General features: G+C 44.2%; 1 protein-coding gene across 4 annotated transcripts in view; it reads right to left on the bottom strand.

Annotated features, from left to right (window-relative positions):
* The window catches only part of fat3a (FAT atypical cadherin 3a), a 200,281-nt gene extending 184,607 nt beyond the window's left edge, over positions 1 to 15,674 (bottom strand). For 2 of the 4 annotated variants that reach the window (XM_060943365.1, XM_060943364.1), the window contains exon 1: positions 12,362 to 15,671. In XM_060943365.1, coding sequence (XP_060799348.1) covers positions 12,362 to 15,668 — 3,307 coding nt within the window. In that variant the 5' untranslated portion in view covers positions 15,669 to 15,671. Of the gene's footprint in view, positions 1 to 12,361 lie in introns of all 4 variants that reach the window. The other 2 variants (XM_060943363.1, XM_060943362.1) reach the window with 2 other exon arrangements.
* Between the last annotated feature and the right edge of the window lie 4,320 nt (positions 15,675 to 19,994).

Here is a 19,994-nt window from a genome sequence, read left to right on the forward strand (position 1 = left end):
AAAGACATGCAGGTTAGGTTAATTGGTGGCTCTAAATTGACCGTGACCGTGAGTTGGCCTAGTGGTTAGCGTGTCTGCCTCTTGATCGGGAGATCATGAGTTCTACTCACGGTTGGGTCATACCAAAGACCATCATAAAAATGGTACCAACTGCTTTCTGGTAAGGCACGCTGCAATACAGATGTGAGTGGGGAGTCAAACTGTTGCAGTTACCAGAGGACTAGCCCCCCACCGTAACCCTAGCTATGTAATAGGTGAGAGGCCGAGGGCTACGGAAACGGAAATCAGTGCCGCCCTATGTGCCGCATGGTGTGAGAAGGGACTTTGAAATTGACCATAGGTGTGAATGCGAGTGTGAACGGTTGTTTGTCTCTATGTGTCAGCCTTGTGATGATCTGGTGACTTGTCCAGGGTGTACAAGTCCATAGTCAGCTGGGATAGACTCCAGCTTGCCCGTGACCTTGCACAGGATAGGCGGCTACAGATAATGGATGGATGGATTATAATGACTTAACTCAGAAGTGGGAAGTCGTAATTCAGAATTATGTGACTTTCAATCAATCCAGAAAGCATGCGCTTTGTTATAAACAAGCTAGCAAGGTAACCTTTGTGATCATGGATCTTATGATGTCTTGTATTTACGTCAACAATGAATTGTATGATCAGTGTTGTAAATTTAAAAAACTGAAACCAACTATAAAGTAAATATTACTATACTTTATACTATACTAGCTTGTTTAATGAAGTGAAGTGTTTATTTATCATGGGGTCGAGAACGCCTTCCCGATATTCCGATTAGGAATTCCAAGGGTTTTTTGGTAGATGTACAAGGCTTCGTTACTCATACAAATATTTATCAAAATACTCAAAGCAAACACCAAATTATGATGCTAACTGTGTAATGATAGCGAAATCCAAAATTCCTCAAATGTTTGATAGGATGGTTATTTAAACATTTTATTTATACAAACTAACTAACATTCCAAAAGCTAAATTATGTTTTTTGTTTTGTTTTAATTACAAAAACAATGTAAAATGTACAAAGGTTCAAACAAATATATCAAGCTATGATTCTTGGTGTAATTTTAATTTAAAAAAAGGCCACTGAGGAGTTAAAAAGCAGTTACTAAGGATCTGTTTGGAAATCTAGTACGTAGAAATCTTTTTTTTTTAATTTAGTGAGTAAACGTGAAAGCTTTCTTAATGGAAACCTGCTGTTTATACTGTTGTAGAGTATCATAGGAATAGAGATTAATTATATTGATTTATCCAGTAGTTGTGTGTGTGTGTGTGTGTGTGTGTGTGTATCTTCGCATCTCCTCTGGAGTGGGAGTGTGTCATAGTGAACATTCTTCCTCCTTCTGCAGACTCTTAATGCCTTTTCAGTCATGACCTTCAGAAAACCACATCTCTCTCTCTCTCTCTCTCTCTCACACACACACACACACACACACACACACACACACACACACACACACACACGTTTCTAATTTACAATGAATTCATCACTCTTGTTACCTTTGTGTCAGTATCACCCATGACCTCCGGAGTGAGACAGAATATGATAAAGTGTAAGAGAGAGAGAACATCATCATAAACAGAAAGACTGAACAGAACAGAACATATTGGAGAGAGAGAGAGAGAAACAGAGAGAGAGAGAGAGAGAGAGAGAGAAACAGACAGAGAGACGGAGAAAGAGACAGAGACACACAGAGAGACAGAGAGACACAGAAAGAGAGACAGAGACAAACAGAGACACAGGGAGAGAGAGAGACAGAGAGAGAGACAGACACACAGAGAGAGAGACAGAGAGACAAACAGACACACACACACACACACACACACACAGACACAAAAAGAGAGACAGAGAGACAAACAGACACAGAAAGAGAGAGACAGAGACAAACAGAGACACAGAGAGAGAGAGAGAGAGAGAGAGAGAGAGACAGAGAGACACAAAGAGAGGCAGAGAGAGACACAGAAAGAGAAAGAGAGACGGACACACACACACACACACACACAGAGAAAGAGACAGAAACACACAGAGAGACAGAGAGAGACACAGAAAGAGAGAGACAGAGAGACAAACAGAGACACAGAGAGAGAGAGAGAGAGAGAGAGAGAGAGAGAGAAACAGAGACACAGAGAGAGAGAGACAGAGAGACAAACAGAGACACACACACAGAGACAGAGACACAAAAAGAGAGACAGAGAGACAAACAGAGACACAGAGAGAGACAGAGAGAGAGACAGAGACACACACACACAGAGAAAGAGACAGAGACACACAAAGAGAGAGAGACACAAAGAGAAAGTGAGACAGAGAGACAGAGACAGAGAGAGACAGAGACAAACAGAGACACACACACAAAGAGACAGAGAGACAAACAGAGACACAGAGAGAGGCAGAGAGAGACACAGAAAGAGAGAGACAGAGACACAGAGAGAGAGAGAGACAGAGAAAGAGAGACCCAGAAAGAGAAAGTGAGACAGAGAGACAGAGACACAGAGAGAGAGAGACAGAGACAAACAGAGACACACACACAGAGAGACAGACAGAGAGAGAGACACACACAAAGAGAGACAGAGAGAGAAAGAGAGACACACAAAGAGAGACAGAGAGACAAACAGACACAGAAGGAGAGAGAGAAACAGAGACAGAGAGAAACAGAGACACAGAGAGAGAGAGCAAGCAAATGAGAGAGAGAAACAGATACACATAGAGACAAACAGAGACAGAGAGAGACAGAGAAAGAGACAGAGACACACAAAGAGAGGCAGACAGAGACACAGAAAGAGAAAGTGAGACAGAGAGACAAACAGAGACACAGAGAGAGAAACAGAGAGACACACACACAGACAGAGACACACACAGAGACAGAGAGAGAGAGAGAAAGAGACAGAGACACACAAAGAGAGACAGAGAAAGAAACAGAGACACACAGACAGAGAGAGAAACAGAGACAGCGAGAGAGAGCAAGCAAGCGAGAGAAAAAGAGAGACAGACAGAGAGAGAGAGAAACAGAGACACACAAAAAGAGACAAACAGACACAGAAGGAGAGAGACAGAAACAGAGAGAAAGAGAGAAACAGAGACACACAGAGAGAGAGAGAGAGAAACAGACACGCAGAGAGAGAGAAACAGACACACACACAGAGAGAGAGAAACAGAGACACAGAGAGAGAGAAACAGAGAGACACAGAGAGAGCAAGTGAATGAGAGAGACAAACAGATACACAGAGAGAGAGAGAGAGAGAGAGAGAGAGCAAGCGAGAGAGAGAGAGAGAGAGAGCAAGCGAGAGAGAGAGAGAGAGAGAGGCAGACAGAAACATGGACAGACAACAAGACAATCAGAGAAAAAGCGAACGAAAAAACCAAAGACAAACAACGAGAGCGACAGCTGAAAATAGTTTGTTGGTACTGGGACAAAAAGTTTCAGTACTTTATGAATAAGGACTTCTAAAACAGGAATGAAAGTCAGATGGAGAAGTACAGTGACAGAGAAGAAAGACAGAGAGAAATGAGAGTGAGAGAAAAAATGGAGGATTGAGACAGGAGGCAATAACGAGATAACAGGAAGTAATGCCATACTAGAAGACGAGAGAAAAGGTGATTAAGTTACAGCCTTGGTGGAAGCTACACGCCTCAATTATCACACACTCGCCTCAAACACACGAGTTTCTGACACTGTTATCTGGAAAAAATATCCAAAACGACATCACAGAGCTAAAAAAAAATAAGAACGGCAGACTCCGTTAGGAGGTGTGGCCTAGTACAGAACCTGTTGTCAGAGAAACCATGAAATATTACAACTTTTGAAACTGAACCTGTACGAACAGTTTTAATCATGTTTGAATTATTGTTACTGTTAAAATGATCTCTGGGGGGGGGGGGGGGGGGGGGGGGGTTCCTTTATGACCGTTTATGTCTATTGTTTTTTTTTTTTACCCTACCCAAAATCTCATCTCATCTCATTATCTGTAGCCGCTTTATCCTGTTCTACAGGGTCGCAGGCAAGCTGGAGCCTATCCCAGCTGACTACGGGCGAAAGGCGGGGTACACCCTGGACAAGTCGCCAGGTCATCACAGGGCTGACACATAGACACAGACAACCATTCACACTCACATTCACACCTACGCTCAATTTAGAGTCACCAGTTAACCTAACCTGCATGTCTTTGGACTGTGGGGGAAACCGGAGCACCCGGAGGAAACCCACGCGGACACGGGGAGAACATGCAAACTCCGCACAGAAAGGCCCTCACCGGCCACGGGGCTCGAACCCGGACCTTCTTGCTGTGAGGTGACAGCGCTAACCACTACACCACTGTGCCGCCCTCACAGCACAGTTCAATTCTGAAATTCGATTAGTCAGAAGGTGGGGATTCATTTTGCACAATAGCTATAACAGATGTAGCGACAGGTCGATATTAATGCGCTTGTTCTGATACGTTATCATTTCTATCGCAACGGCTCATTCACAGGGACTTGTACGGAAGACGCACCACTTAATCTAAGACTAAGAATAACAAACAGATTTTTTTTTTCAAGAAAAAAAATGAAGAAAAGATGCTTTCTGGTTTCTCAGTAACGTGACAGGTTGCGATTTTTTTTGTTGTCGTATTTACTTAAGATTCAAGAGAGAGGAAGAAACAGAGACTGTGGTGGAAATGAGTGTTTATCGTTGCTATAACGTAAGTGATAGGATAACTACGTAGCTAGCTCGTCTTGTGGATGTGACACAACATTAAATGTAAGTGTAAAGTGTGCATATATCAGCGGACTAACGCTTCGGACTGCGTGTTAAGTGCGTTTGTTATTCCTTACTTAACTAACATTAGCCGAGTCAAACATACTGTACACTCCACTGATAGACTTTCTTTCATGTTAACAAACTCAAAACGTTCTCCGTTTATCCTGACAGAAAGCGAGGACTCCATCTTTCAAGCACCAGCCGAAAGGTGACTAACGGTAGATGACGGGAAGTGGGCGGAGCTTCCACGCAGCGTTAGTTACCATTTGCGAATTGAAAACATTGATGCGATTGTCAATCGTGCCACATTCATACGGTGATCGGTTCATTTGAGGGGAGAAAGAATTTGGATGCATCAGCGTAGGCCTGTGTTGAAGTACAGAGCTCAGACATCAGAAAGGAGGCGTGGCCTAAAGTCTGAAGGTAAAATTTTGTCAGTGATTCAGATGGAAATATAATTTATATTTATATATATATATATATATATATATATATATATATATATATATATATATAAATTGCAAAACAAGCACATCTGAGGTAAGGGTGTGATTTTTTTTTTTTTTCCGGAAGAAGTGAGTCAACACACACACACACACACACACACACACACACACACACACACACACACAGAACCTCTACCCTTTTTCTTTCTTTCTTCTTTCCTTTTTTCATCTCTCACCTTTATTCCAGCATCCTATGATACTGTGACCTCGTGACCTCCTCCTCCTCCTCTACACACTTATACCTTCTCACTTTCAACTCACACACACACTGCTTTTATCCCATTTCCTCTCTCCCGGCGAGCCTTTATTGCACCTCTTCCAGCAACAGCACCTCAGAGGCTTATGAGAAATACACACACTGATTTGAATGTATACAAAGCACAGAAAATCCACCGTAACTTCATATGCCGTGCTACAAACAAGCCTCAGATAAATAAACCAAGCATTACGTGTGCGTGTGTGTGTGTGTGTGTGTGTAAGTAAGTGTAAATCTAAGCAGCTGCGTCTGAGAGAACAATCTGACAAGGGCACTGAACATGAATAAAAAGCTCAGTGCAGTAAGTCAATATGCCAGACAGGAGCTTAAAGCATAAATCTCAACCACACACACACACACACACACACACGCACACCCACCACCATCACCACCAAATTTCACAGCCTGTCTGTCATCTCTGGGTCTCACAGTCACTTTGGGCCAAAAAAAGAATTACCTGTCAAAAAATGCAATATTACTAAACATAAAAATGAGAAATATATTCACAGGATCAGAGTGCTGTCTTCCAGTGCCAGATGTCTTAACAAGGTCCAAAAGAAACAGCCAGTGTGTGTGTGTGTGTGTCTCAAAATATACCACGACAATCAACAAGCACAAAATGACCAAACGTTTAAAAATATCGTCCGTATATAAATAGAGCATTAGTGGTGTAAAGCCAGTATCTCACTGGGCTGCGATAGCTTGCGACAAATTGCGAATGCCATTCGCGAGAGTTTCAAAAGTGTCTTGAAACATTCACGGGGCTTCTCAATTTCCTCGCATGAGTTGCAAAGTGTCGCTCCGTCGTCGCTGAAATTTTGAACATGTTCAAAAAATTTGTGCGACAAAATTTCTCTCAAAATAGCTGCAATTGTGACCCCTCACCTAATCCAGGGACGCATGTCGGCCGAAACGAATCCGAGATAATCGCAAAAGAAGCTTTTTTTTTTTCCGAAATTTGTGATTTTTGTTTTTTTCCATCATGTGCAAGTTGAGATCTTGAAGAATGCAATCAGTATTTCAGATAATAGATTGTTTTGTTGGAAAAGCATACATTTTTTGTTGCAAATTGTCTCGTTTTTGTCAGGACTGTAGCCTGCTGGGGGGTGTGGGTAAATTACCATATGGGCCATTCACATGATGATTTAAGTCTTTTGGTTTTTTTTTCGCGAATCAGCTGTATGATCCGAGTTGAGCGCATGGCTACTTAACTGCATACAGGCGTGTGATTTCACTATGGAATGAGTTACTAAACAGAGCACAGAGGAGCTGAAACACCGCGAAGCAAACAGACACTCGGTATTTACATCGGAGATCACCATTTCTAGCAAAAAAAACCGTAAGCTCGTTTTCCAGATTGAATGGAATACTTGAATGATCGGATGATACACGGACCGTTCTAGGATTACATTCCATCGGAGGCATTGGTGTGTGCAAGGCGCCGTTTCTCTTTCTGATGGGGTAAGTTTATTAATCTAAGGCTGTGTGGTTATTTTTGCATGTAACGGAGAGTGTTGTGGTTTGGTTAAGCCTAGGTCACAACCGGACGTACGATTTTTTGGCCGTGTGATTTTTGGCGTTTCCCAAATTGCTGCGTTTTTTTTTGTTCACGGAGAAAGACGAGCGTTGGCCGTAAGTTTGTCTTGCAACCTGAAAAAAACGTAAGCGCCCGTAGAGTTTGTTTGACATGACAAAGAACCTCTGCGGCCGGTCTGCGGCTCGAAAATCAGCACATCACACGCGCGCTCTCGTGCGTTTCATGCGCGCTCTCTGTGCGTTTCTTGCGTTTTTTGCATGTAGACCGGCTGTAGGAGCACATACCATACGGCCAGTTGTGACCGAGGCTTTACATGAAACTAGCGTTGTGTTAGTTGTGTCATCATCGTGCTATCTTTCTTTCTTACGGTGTGAGTAATTTTTCAACCACAAAACGTTAAAGTATACTTTAGGACTTATTTTTGTACTTCATAATTGTGTTGGGCATACTTTGCATGGAAGGAAAATTGATGTGGTGATCTTTGTTTACATGAAAGTAGCATCGTGCTAGCTCGTAGGGGGTTGGGCTTTCCTGAATGTCATGCAAATGAGCACCATTATGTGGCCGCCCTGCACCCAGAGTAGCTGAGATGGAAAACTTTGAGGGCGATTTTCTCCCTTTCCTGTTTTAAGAAGTATACACTTTCAAAAGGCCACACATTCTTCAAATATTGTCAGATCTCCACATGGAAGGCATCACTGGAAAGCTTAGAAACTGTACTTTCTGAATCTGTCAATAACTCAAAATGCCCCCGGGCCGACACGTGTCCCTGGATTCTGTGATCTGCCACAAATGTGTCGCTGGTGTCACAAAGCTATCACGAACCTTTCTCGAGTCAGTTTCTGTGAGGCTTCCTCTACTTCCCTGTCTGCTGAGGGAAAGCCGGGCTGCGACAGCCTGCGACTAGTTGGAGACACAACAATTGCGGTAAAATATGCGAATATCAATTCAGTGTGATTCCAAGTGAAAATTGTCGCTAATTCGCATATTTTATCGCAATTGTTGTGCCTCCAACTAGTCGCAGGCTGTCACAGCTCAGTGAGATACTACCCTAATTCTTGCGTTTCAGTCACATGACTTTTCTTAGCGATTTCACTTCCGGTAAAACAGCTGGTGGTCGAGCAAACCAAAATGGCTGCCATAGTGCAAACAACTAGCGATAACTTATCAGACTACGCTCGTAATCTAGAAGCCGCTGCTGGCTTTAGATATATTCAGAAGATCGCTATGTGCAATGGAATCGACCCGTACAGTCTGGGAAAGAAGGATTTGTTATACGATCTTGAAAACTACCCTTCAGTCGAGTTCCCCGACATCTCGAACTATCTGGTGTTGCAGACGTCCTTCTACACCGCAAAACGGATGAAAGCGTGGAAGAGTACGGAGGCTTACGACTTTTTCGTATGTGTTTGGGTAAACGACCTCGCTATCAAGTCGCTGCCGAATGAATCCTGTATTGTTTTTACCCGTGTAAATATGTTTTTTTTAAGCTTTTCATTCATGTCTTTACAACGAAGTGCAAACAAACAGTTGGCTTGATTCTGACTTGTGTTGGCTCTTATCTCTCAGCTAAATCATTCACAAAGATCATCAGAAACCCCTTTAAAGACCTGGATCTTAGTTAAACAGGATGGAGAAGTGATCACGGCGCATTGTAACTGTACGGCTGGGGAAGAATTTTGTCAGGACTTTCATGCATATGGACTTTATTATTTGTGGTTGTTTTGATTGCATGCACTTGCTTTGGTGGCTGATTTGTTTTGTATTCTTCTGTACATTCTGTTAAAGAAAGCGAGACAGGCGCTGTTTTCAGTATGGCAGCCATCGAGTGAGGAGTAAACAAAGAAACAGCTGGGGACTTTCGTGCTTCGTGACTAAAAAAGTACCGTAAAATAACGACACATACTGTAGCAAGAAAAGTCCTTGGAAAACACTAAGGACAGAGCTGAGAGGGAGATACAAACCTTTCACCAAGTGGTCATGACAAACTCGAGCGTGCTTCGACTCGGCTCCCTTTGATTTCACTGAGAGGTTCAAAAGCCACCTTTTTCAACGTCTTTATGAAATCCTGTGTTCGTTCACTCTTTTTTATTAGTTCATGGCGAACCCTGAAGAAACTTTTATCAGTTTAACGGTTTGATCGAGTCGAACAACCTAAAACAACGCAAGCGTAAGACATTTGTCATGCGAGCAATGCACCTTCTCCGTACAAATGCTTTGTCAACTGAACTGTGGTAGACCACCAGCTAAAGTTTTGAATAACTAATGAGGCGGATGTGACATCACGGGAAACCCAAGAATAGTTGTCCTTAAAGTTCCTGTGAAAAGATTTCTTAAGTTGCTGTGATCCGATTTTATATGTTGATGTATTTCTTTTTGAAACAGGAAGTCAGAGTGCCATCGGGTTGATGTACTTGACTGATCTACACAGCGTTAAAGAAATGCCCCGCTCCCTCTGAATCTAGACATAACATAACAGTCCTTGGAGATTCTTTTACTCTGCTCTGGTCCTTGACTGCAAAAATTGGTACGAAAACCTTGATGCTGTGACCCCACTGAAAAGCCTTCGCGCACTGACGGGTACAATTCAGGACCTTTTTCCTGAGAGTGGAGGTAGCATCTTCTCCTGAGATACTGTCCTTGACTGTTCCATAAAGACATCTTTTTAAACTTCTTATAATTAAACCAGCTTTGAAAGAGCAGCACACGGCTTGTCCTTCTTAGTAAAGGCAATCCTGTTCACTAGATGATTAACAGGATATCAACATTTAGTACTGGCTCAGTTAAAGGCAGCGTGATCCACAACATAGTCATTAGTCTGGCTGTAAAAGAACAGAAAAACATGGAATTGTTTGTTTTGTGATAGAAGCATGAAATTTGCACACTAGCTCAAGATGATGTATATAATAATTCTAGGTATAATAATAATAATAATAATAATAATAGGTTCAATTTAGGCGGCACAGTGGTGTAGTGGTTAGCACTGTCGCCTCACAGCAAGAAGGTCCGGGTTCGAGCCCCGTGGCCGGCGAGGGCCTTTCTGTGCGGAGTTTGCATGTTCTCCCCGTGTCCGCGTGGGTTTCCTCCGGGTGCTCCGGTTTCCCCCACAGTCCAAAGACATGCAGGTTAGGTTAACTGGTGACTCTAAATTGAGCGTAGGTGTGAATGTGAGTGTGAATGGTTGTCTGTGTCTATGTGTCAGCCCTGTGATGACCTGGCGACTTGTCCAGGGTGTACCCCGCCTTTCCCCCGTAGTCAGCAGGGATAGGCTCCAGCTTGCCTGCGACCCTGTAGAACAGGATAAAGCGGCTACAGATAATGAGATGAGATGAGGTTCAATTTATATAGTGCCTTTCTCAAAACCCAAGGTCGCTTTACAATTATAGACAGAAAAAAAAAGTCCACCAAATAAAGGTCAGGATGTCATTCCAGTGGTGTAGCAGCCACAGTCCTACCAAAAGGCGCACGAAAACAAGTCCCACACCTCCAGCACAACTGCCGTGACGCCACCAGCAACATCGCTCGGAACACCACGCCATGGATCCATAAAGCGAGCACAGACGCACCGTCACGCAGAGCGCTGGTATGTCCTAAACTGCTTGCACAGTCGCCGTGACACCACTGAGCAACATCACTCGGAACACCACGCCAAGCATTAAAGCACCGCTGCACAGAGCGCTGGACAACCACAATGGTAAAATGAGCAATGAGCTCATTATGCAGTCCATACTGAGGAGCACAGGCATCATCCACAGCGAACCAAGGCCTGGAGGGAACCGACACCCAAAACTGGGGCTACACCACAACTGGCAGACAAAACACACAAACAACAAACTACACAAACACACAGAAAAAAATTAAAATAAAAATTAAAAAAAGAAGAGAAAATAAAATAAAAAAGCTCCGGTGAGAAGCGGCAGCCAGAATGTGCACGATGTACTCTCAACCGGAAACGGAAACGAATAATAACGAATGAAACAAATGGGGGCATTTGATTCATTGTGGTTGTAAGAAAGGATGTTCGGGTCGATGTAAATGTATGAAGGCTAATCTTCAATGTACAGCGTTAGGCTTCTGTGGCAGGGATTGTAATCAGTAATGACAAGAGAGGTATTTTTTCGATATTTTGATATCACATGATCATATGAGGGTGTAGTGGTTAGCACTGTCGCCTCACAGTAAGAAGGTTCTGGGTTCGAGCCCCATGGCCGGCGAGGGCCTTTCTGTGCGGAGTTTGCATGTTCTCCCCGTGTCCGCGTGGGTTTCCTCCGGGTGCTCCGGTTTCCCCCACAGTCCAAAGACGTGCAGGTTAGGTTAACTGGTGACTCTAAATTGAGCGTAGGTGTGAATGTGAGTGTGAATGGTTGTCTGTGTCTATGTGTCAGCCCTGTGATGACCTGGCGACTTGTCCAGGGTGTACCCCGCCTTTCGCCCGTAGTCAGCTGGGATAGGCTCCAGCTTGCTCGCGACCCTGCACAGGATAAGCGGTTACGGATAATGGCTGGATGATCATATGAATCCATATTAACAGCTAAAACTTTGAACTACACAAATGCTCTTCTGACAGCCTTTTTATTTACTTAATACTGTATCCCTATGTCATGTGACTTGTCATGTGACTAATCACGTGATATTTTTGAGAACAAGAAATTCTCTATTTGTGAGGTAGACATTCAATTATTGTCATTTTTTGTAAGCAATCTTATAAAAATACCTTGAAAACAAAAGAAAATTTGTTTAGCCTTGTTTTTATGTTGGGTCGATTTTGCACATGCATATTCCAGGGATTAGAAGCCGAAGTTGAAATACCCCCTTATCTAGAATTATTATATATATCAACTTGATCTAGTGTGCCAAATTTCATGCTTCAATCACAAAGTGAACAATTTCTCACCTTAACAGCCTGACTACAACCCGAAAGTAAAAACTTAGTAGTAGAGACTTATGCCTTTTTTGTTGTCAGGCATTGGAAACAAGTAGATCATCTTTTCAATATGGAATACAGAACAAAATGACAAGCACTTTCTTTGCACTGTATAAAGAAAGCCAGTCGTATGTAGGAACAAACAGGAACGGGAAAAAATTCCCACCCACTTTCATGCTCTGAAGACTTGCTTGACTTGTCTTACAATGTCAGCAGAGACAAGACATCTCTTTGTAATAACTCGCACATGAGCCACAAACTGTAACCTTTAGAAATCTGCACACATCACAGCAATCTAATTAAACCAGGCAGGAAATTAATAAGCATATTAATTAAGGGAATCACAATGTTAATTAAGAATATATCAATTTGGCAAGTGGGTACCTGTCTCATCATCGATGGTGAACCTTCCAAGGCCGCTTCCATCACGGATGGAGTACTGAACCTCGCCATCTCTGCCCGTATCATCATCGTGCGCTGAAACTCGAAGAATAGATGTCCCAATCCGAGCACTTTCCTTAACTGAAGCATTCACAGCAAAGGTGGAGAAATATGGTGCATAAAGGTTTTCATTTACATCTACCACCTCCACTTCCACATAGCTGACCGACAGCAAAGAAACTGGACGTCCTCGGTCTTTGGCTCGAATTGTGAGGTTAAAGAATTGTTGAGTCTCATAATCCAGCTCCTTGGTTAAGCGAATAGCTCCACTGGTGGCATCGACCTCGAAACGGCCATCATAGTCACTACCAAGTGAATAGCGGACTTCTCCACCTGGACCGAGATCAGGATCCTGAGTATCGAGCCAGGCAATAACGGTCCCAATTGGAAGATCCTCAAGAGCTCGGGCACTGATCACACTTGGGATAAATGCAGGAGGACAGTCATTGACATCATCTAGTGTGATATGGAGTGTTGTTATGGAAAATTTCTGAGCATTTCTTTCTGCACGGTCCCTTGCTTCCACTTTCAGGAAAAAAGATGGTGCGGATTCATGATCCAACTGTCCAGCAACATATATGATTCCACTGGAGCTATTGATGCCAAACTGAGAGGTGCTTGTGAGCAAGGAATACTGGATCTCCCCATTTGATCCTTGATCTTTATCTGTGGCTTCTATCTGGATCACCTCCGTGCCAATGGGAGTGTTTTCAGGAATCCGCACTCGGTATCCACTGCCTTGAAGAAATTGGGGAGCATTGTCATTGGCATCCTCCACGTAGACAGTTAAGAGATGCCAAGCAGATCTCTGTGGCTGGCCCAAATCATATAATGTAAGGTTTAAGATGTATCGGTCTGTTCTTTCCCGGTCTAATGGCAGGAAAATCCTGATCTCACCGCTGAGAGTGCCAATGGTAAAACTGCTATCTGTGTTGCCACTGGAAATAGTGTAAAGTATCTGGCCATTAAATCCAGTGTCACTGTCATATGCTTTCACCTGGAACACGCTTAACCCAATTTCCATATCCTCACGGACCGCGATATCTGTAGGGAAAGACTTGTCAAACTGAGGAGCTTGTCGGTTCACTGAAAACAAGTCAATGAAACCTTCCTCTATTTTGGGCTTGCTGTTGGCTTTGGCCTTTTTGAGCAGCTTTTCTGCAAGTCTCTGTGCTACATGTGTCTCTACACAGCTGAAACTCTTAGGCGGGGATTTTCCCTGTGCTATGGATATGTTCACAAACATGGGGTCGGAGAAAGTCTCCCCATCTGTGGCAGTGATTTTGAGGCTAAAAGTGCTTTTGGGGTTTGCTGTAATAAGAGACCGGCGAAGAGTCATGACCCCAGAATCGGGATTCAGATCAAAGAAGCCATGCTCGTTTCCTGAGATAATTTTATACTTCACAAGTTCCAACTCGTCAATGTCTATGGCAGACATGGTAGTGATGACCTCCCCAACTGACAAGTCACGGGAAACCACACCAACACAGGCGACTTTCTCAAACAGTGGCTTGTTATCGTTCACATTCTCAAGGTGTACTGTGACGTTTACTTCACTCTCTTTCCTGTAGGGGGCACCCCAGTCTGAAGCCCGCACTACAAAACTGAAGCTCTCTGAGGACGACTCAAAGTCCAATTCCTGCCTGGTTGTGATGGCGCCGTTAAACTGGTGAATAGTGAATGGTAATGGCATCAAACTTGCCATGCTGTATGTGATATAACTGTTCTCCCCATGATCCGCATCCAAAGCCGTAACCACAACAACTGTTGTCCCAACAGGGACACTTTCGTTGACAAACACTTCATAGGACTGTTGTGTAAATACTGGAGCATTATCATTGGCATCTTCCAGCAACACCCGAACTTTAGCCCTGAGTTCACTGTCAACCTCCATGACCTCAAGCTCAAACTCTCGTTGCGTGAGTTTTGTGAGCCACCGTGATGTGCTAATCACTCCAGTCATACTATTGACACTAAAAAATGCTGAATCTGCAGATGGTGTGAGGACATACTCAACATCGGCTGGCTCTGGGTGAAGTTTTACGGCTAACACGATGGTCCTGGGTGGGGCAATTTCACTCAAATTGACCTCATATACTTCTTTCTGGAACCGGACTTCTACTGGGCTTGGCCTGGACAACTTAAGGTGTACTACTTGAACTTCTGATGATTTTTGTGGTGTTCCTCGATCTCTTGCCTGCAAACTCAGATTCAGTCCAAAAGGGTAACTTTCCCACTCTAGATGCTTAGGAGCTTTAAGGACAAACTCACTAGATCCTTTCTTTGATCCTCCCTCCTCTCCTTCCTCGTATATTTCTATTCTTTCGATACTAAACAGATTAAATGGGTCTCCATCCACAATGTTTACTGCTTCGACCTCTCCATTCAGTCCTGTATCGGCATCCTCAACTGTCACCACAGCGACTGCTGGCATAGCATCGGCCCAAACAGGTGCTAGCGTCACAACATTGAGGTTGGGTGCATGCTCATTGATCCGTTCCACATGGACAAAGAGTTTGGCAGTACTGCTGACACCGTTGTTGCCGTAAAGCTTCATCCCACGGTCCACAGCCTGGATTTCCAAATCATAGCGGCTTTGAGTGTCCACATTCAGCTTCCCACTGAGGGAAACAATGCCGCTGGTTGGGTGGACAGCAAAAAGTTCCATCTTTTCCTTGAAGAAATAGTAAAATTCCCCATTAGAACCTGTATCAGCATCTGTGGCTGTGACTTGGGCAATGCTGGTGCGCAGTGGTGTGTTTTCTGCAATCGTGACCGAATAAGTTGTTGGGGAAAAAAGAGGTCGAAGGTCATTCATATCCAGCACTTGTACACTCACTTTGGTCCATGCCTCCACTGTTTCACCCTTAACGGATGCTTTGACCGTTAACTGGTAGTTATCCTGAATCTCTCGGTTCAGGATGGCAGCATTTCCTCCTTTGGTGCGTATACGGAGGAAGCAGAAGTCCCCAAGAGTGTATTCTTCTGCCTTGAAAAATCCCTCATCGTCTCCGGCTGTGATTCTATAGCGCACTTCCCATGAACGCTTTTGGAGATCCACGCCCATTCGCACCTGGCTGACCGCGTATGTCCGCGCCGCCGAGTTCTCGTACACAGATGCATGGTACAGCGGCTGCGTGAACTGAAGCCGTAGCCTGTCACCTTGGCAGTGGACTAGAGGAGGCGATGACAGGAAGAACACGAGGGCCAGACGGAGGAGAGCGGCCCGAATGCCCGCCCAAAGGGCCATGATCATTGCCGTGCCATCATCACATCCATCCTGTAGATACAGAGAGAGCGAAACAGAGAGAGAGAGAGAGAGAAGGAAAGGAAGAGTGGTTAGTCATTGTAAACAAACATTCACAACTTTTACCTTTACGCTATGAGGTAATGTTTTATCATTCACCAGTTTAACCAAAAAAATAAGTGTCTTTTTCTTGTCCGAGGTGTAAACATTACCATAGTGACAAAGAAAAGTTTGATAATAACAAATGTTACACTACTTCCATAAATACCACAGGTATGTAAAATAGTCTGGACATAATAATGCAGTAATTTATCCTAGCCTGTTTCGTTTTTAATCGCCGAAGTCCAACATTAATTCTGGTGGCGCCAACATTTTTCTGCCTTTTCTTCATTACTTCTAAATGAAGACAAACTACTGTTGGGTTCAGCCATCCATGTGGATTAGACAAGTTAATACAGTTAGGAAACATTTTATGAGCAGCTGTTACGATTTTAACGATATTACCTAAGGTTCTAATACCATTCTCTGTTGTGCCAGGATAACTTTCAGAATGGTCACCGTGCCAAACTAGGCAATCACGTACCATCAATTCTTGTTGTGTCTCTAGTAGGAGACTGGCAACATTACAAGTTTGACCCTGCCTGAGGCTCGTTCATGCCCTTGCATGTTGTTGGGGAGGAGGGTCAAGAAATGGTCAATCTTGGATATCGTAGTAGGAGTGATCAAACTAGGCAAGAAAAAAAACAAACATTTTGACGTGGGGTGTCCCAGACGCCACATCGCTATTCTTCGATTATGTCATGCTACAAGACCTGTTCGTCATTTCCGACATTCATATTCAGGTCCGACGCTGGAAATGTGTTATTTGCTGTACACACTTAGCCAAAAAGTTTTGAACCCCTTACCTTGAAGTGTTTGTGTTAATCTCATCTCATCTCATTATCTCTAGCCGCTTTATCCTGTTCTACAGGGTCGCAGGCAAGCTGGAGCCTATCCCAGCTGACTACGGGCGAAAGGCGGGGTACACCCTGGACAAGTCGCCAGGTCATCACAGGGCTGACACAGAGGCTACGTTTACATTAGACCGTATCTGTCTCGTTTTCTTCGCGGATGCACTGTCCGTTTACATTAAACCGCCTGGAAACGCCGGGAAACGGGAATCCGCCAGCATCCACGTATTCAATCCAGATCGTGTCAGCTCCGGTGCTGTGTAAACATTGAGAATACGCGGATACGCTGTGCTGAGCTCTAGCTGGCGTCTCATTGGACAACGTCACTGTGACATCCACCTTCCTGATTCGCTGGCGTTGGTCATGTGATGCGACTGCTGAAAAACGGCGCAGACTTCCGCCTTGTATCACCTTTCATTAAAGAGTATAAAAGTATGAAAATACTGCAAATACTGATGCAAATACTGCCCATTGTGTAGTTATGATTGTCTTTAGGCTTGCCATCCTTCCAGTTGCAAGTGGTAAGTGATATGCGCTGGGATCACACACACAGCGGCTCAGTCCCGAATCACTGCTCGTGCGCTTCACTCGCGCGCTGTGTGAGCTGCGCAGGGCCAGAGTGCGCACCCTCCAGAGGGCCTCGCTGTTCAGGGCGGAGTGATTTGGAGCGCAGGATGCCTGCGGAGCCGAGCGTATCCGTGTATTGGCGTTGCTGTGTGCACGCAAATCGTGTATTGGTGTTGCTGTGTGCACACTAATCATTTTAAAAACGTTAATCTGATGATCCGCTGATACGGTCTAATGTAAACATGGGCATAGACACAGACAACCATTCACACTCACATTCACACCTACGGTCAATTTAGGTGGGGTTTACATTAGACCGTATCAGCGGATCATCAGATTAACGTTTTTAAAACGATTAGCGTGCACACAGCAACGCCAATACACGATTCGCGTGCACACAGCAATGCCAATACACAGATACGCTCGGCTCCGCAGGCATCCTGCGCTCCAAATCACTCCGCCTTGAACAGCGAGTGCCCTCTGGAGGGTGCGCACTCCGGCCCTGCGCAGCTCACAGAGCGCGCAAGTGAAGTGCACGAGCAGTGATTCGGGACTGTGTGTGATCTCAGTGCATATCGGGCATGCGCGTCACTTACCACTTGCAAGTGGAAGGATGGCAAGCCTAAAGACAATCATAACTACACAATGGGCAGTATTTGCATCAGTATTTGCAGTATTTTCATACTTTTATACTCTTTAATGAAAGGTGATACAAGGCGGAAGTCCGCGCCATTTTTCAGCAGTCGCGTCACATGACCAACGCCAGCGAATCAGGAAGGTGGATGTCACAGTGATGTTGTCCAATGACGACGCCAGCTAGAGCTCAGCACAGCGTATCCGCGTATTCTCAATGCTTACACAGCACCGGACCAGACACGATCTGGATTGAATACGTGGACCCTGGCGGATTCCCGTTTCCCGGCGTTTCCAGGCGTTTTAATGTAAACGGACAGTGCATCCGCAAAGAAAACGAGACAGATACGGTCTAATGTAAACTTGGCCTTAGAGTCACCAGTTAACCTAACCTGCATGTCTTTGGACTGTGGGGGAAACCGGAGCACCCGGAGGAAACCCACGCGGACACGGGGAGAACATGCAAACTCCGCACAGAAAGGCCCTCGCCGGCTACGAGGCTCGAACCCGGACCTTCTTGCTGTGAGGCGACAGCGCGAACCACTACACCACCGTGCCGCCGTTTGTGTTAATAATAACTAAAATTTCAAAGTGATGAATGACTAATTCACTAATCAAAACAACAACAAAAATCTTAATCACTTGTAATTATGCACACCACATATTTATGTTTTGTAGTTAATACTAGCACTGTTTATGAGTATTTTATCTGTAAGCTTAACGGATTTACCCTGCAGGTTCACCTGACTTTACTCAAGCGCTCATTTAGAGTCGCGTTAGGATCTGAGAGCGAGCAATTAATAAGTTCCACAAAGATTTAGCTTTCTGAATTTAATTGTTATTCTGCATCATTTTGTTTGGTCTGCAGGAATAATAGGGATTAAACTGTAACACAAATACATAAGTAACTCCAAAAGCTTTGACTGACATTGTCACATTGTCATTGTTTGCAAGCGCACAGCCAGGATTATTTTCGAAGCTGCTTGACGAGGACATCTTTGGTTGGTGTAAAGCGTACGGGTGTTGAAATTCTTTCTCGTCCTGTGTTCACTAGGAACAGCTAGAAGATGCCACATGAACTCTTGTGATTTTCACTCGTGTCCAGTTTTGCTGATGTTTACCAACAGAATTCATGATGCGATATGGCAATTTTTCAATATTTATTAGCGTTTGATGCCAAGTGTAATTCCTTGTAGTGCCACAAGGTGCCTTTTCATTATAAATTCATAATTTACCAACAAGGGCGGCACGGTGGTGTAGTGGTTAGCGCTGTCGCCTCACAGCAAGAAGGTCCTGGGTTCGAGCCCCGGGGCTGGCGAGGGCCTTTCTGTGCGGAGTTTGCATGTTCTCCCCGTGTCCGCGTGGGTTTCCTCCGGGTGCTCCGGTTTCCCCCACAGTCCAAAGACATGCAGGTTAGGTTAACTGGTGACTCTAAATTGAGCGTAGGTGTGAATGTGAGTGTGAATGGTTGTCTGTGTCTATGTGTCAGCCCTGTGATGACCTGGCGACTTGTCCAGGGTGTACCCCGCCTTTCGCCCGTAGTCAGCTGGGATAGGCTCCAGCTTGCCTGCGACCCTGTAGGACAGGATAAAGCGGCTAGAGATAATGAGATGAGATGAGAATTTACCAACACATCTGAGATAAACGTTGATATTCCAGAAAGTTCCGTCTCGTCGTTCTTCTTGTATGAGTATAAAAGACTAGCGAAACTAAGCGGTGACCGAAAGTCATCAGTTAGGCTGATGTAGGCTGTGTTTAGTGTCCATTCTTTCCAACAATGATCTCACATCATCGTCCCATATCAAAAACACAAACAGTAATTTTTTTTTTGTTGCTTTTTGCTACAACCTATTTAGTGGTTAAAGCTTCCGTACTTAAGACCTTTTCGAACCCCAGAATATGGAAACACTATCATTTGTATTTCTGTTGAACCCCATTTTAGAGAATGACATCAGAATCCAGGCCTGAAAACAGACTAACACACACACACACACACACACACACACACACACACACACACACACACACACACACACAATTACATATGAGAGAAAAACCAGTGAGGGAGTAGCACAACTCAGTTGCAAAATAATTACATAGAACGAGAAATCAAAAATACATTTCACACACACACACACACACACAAATCCACATATCCTTGGGTTTCAGAAAAAAAACC

This window comes from Neoarius graeffei, chromosome 16 (assembly GCF_027579695.1).
Source record: "Neoarius graeffei isolate fNeoGra1 chromosome 16, fNeoGra1.pri, whole genome shotgun sequence".
NCBI lineage: Eukaryota > Metazoa > Chordata > Actinopteri > Siluriformes > Ariidae > Neoarius > Neoarius graeffei.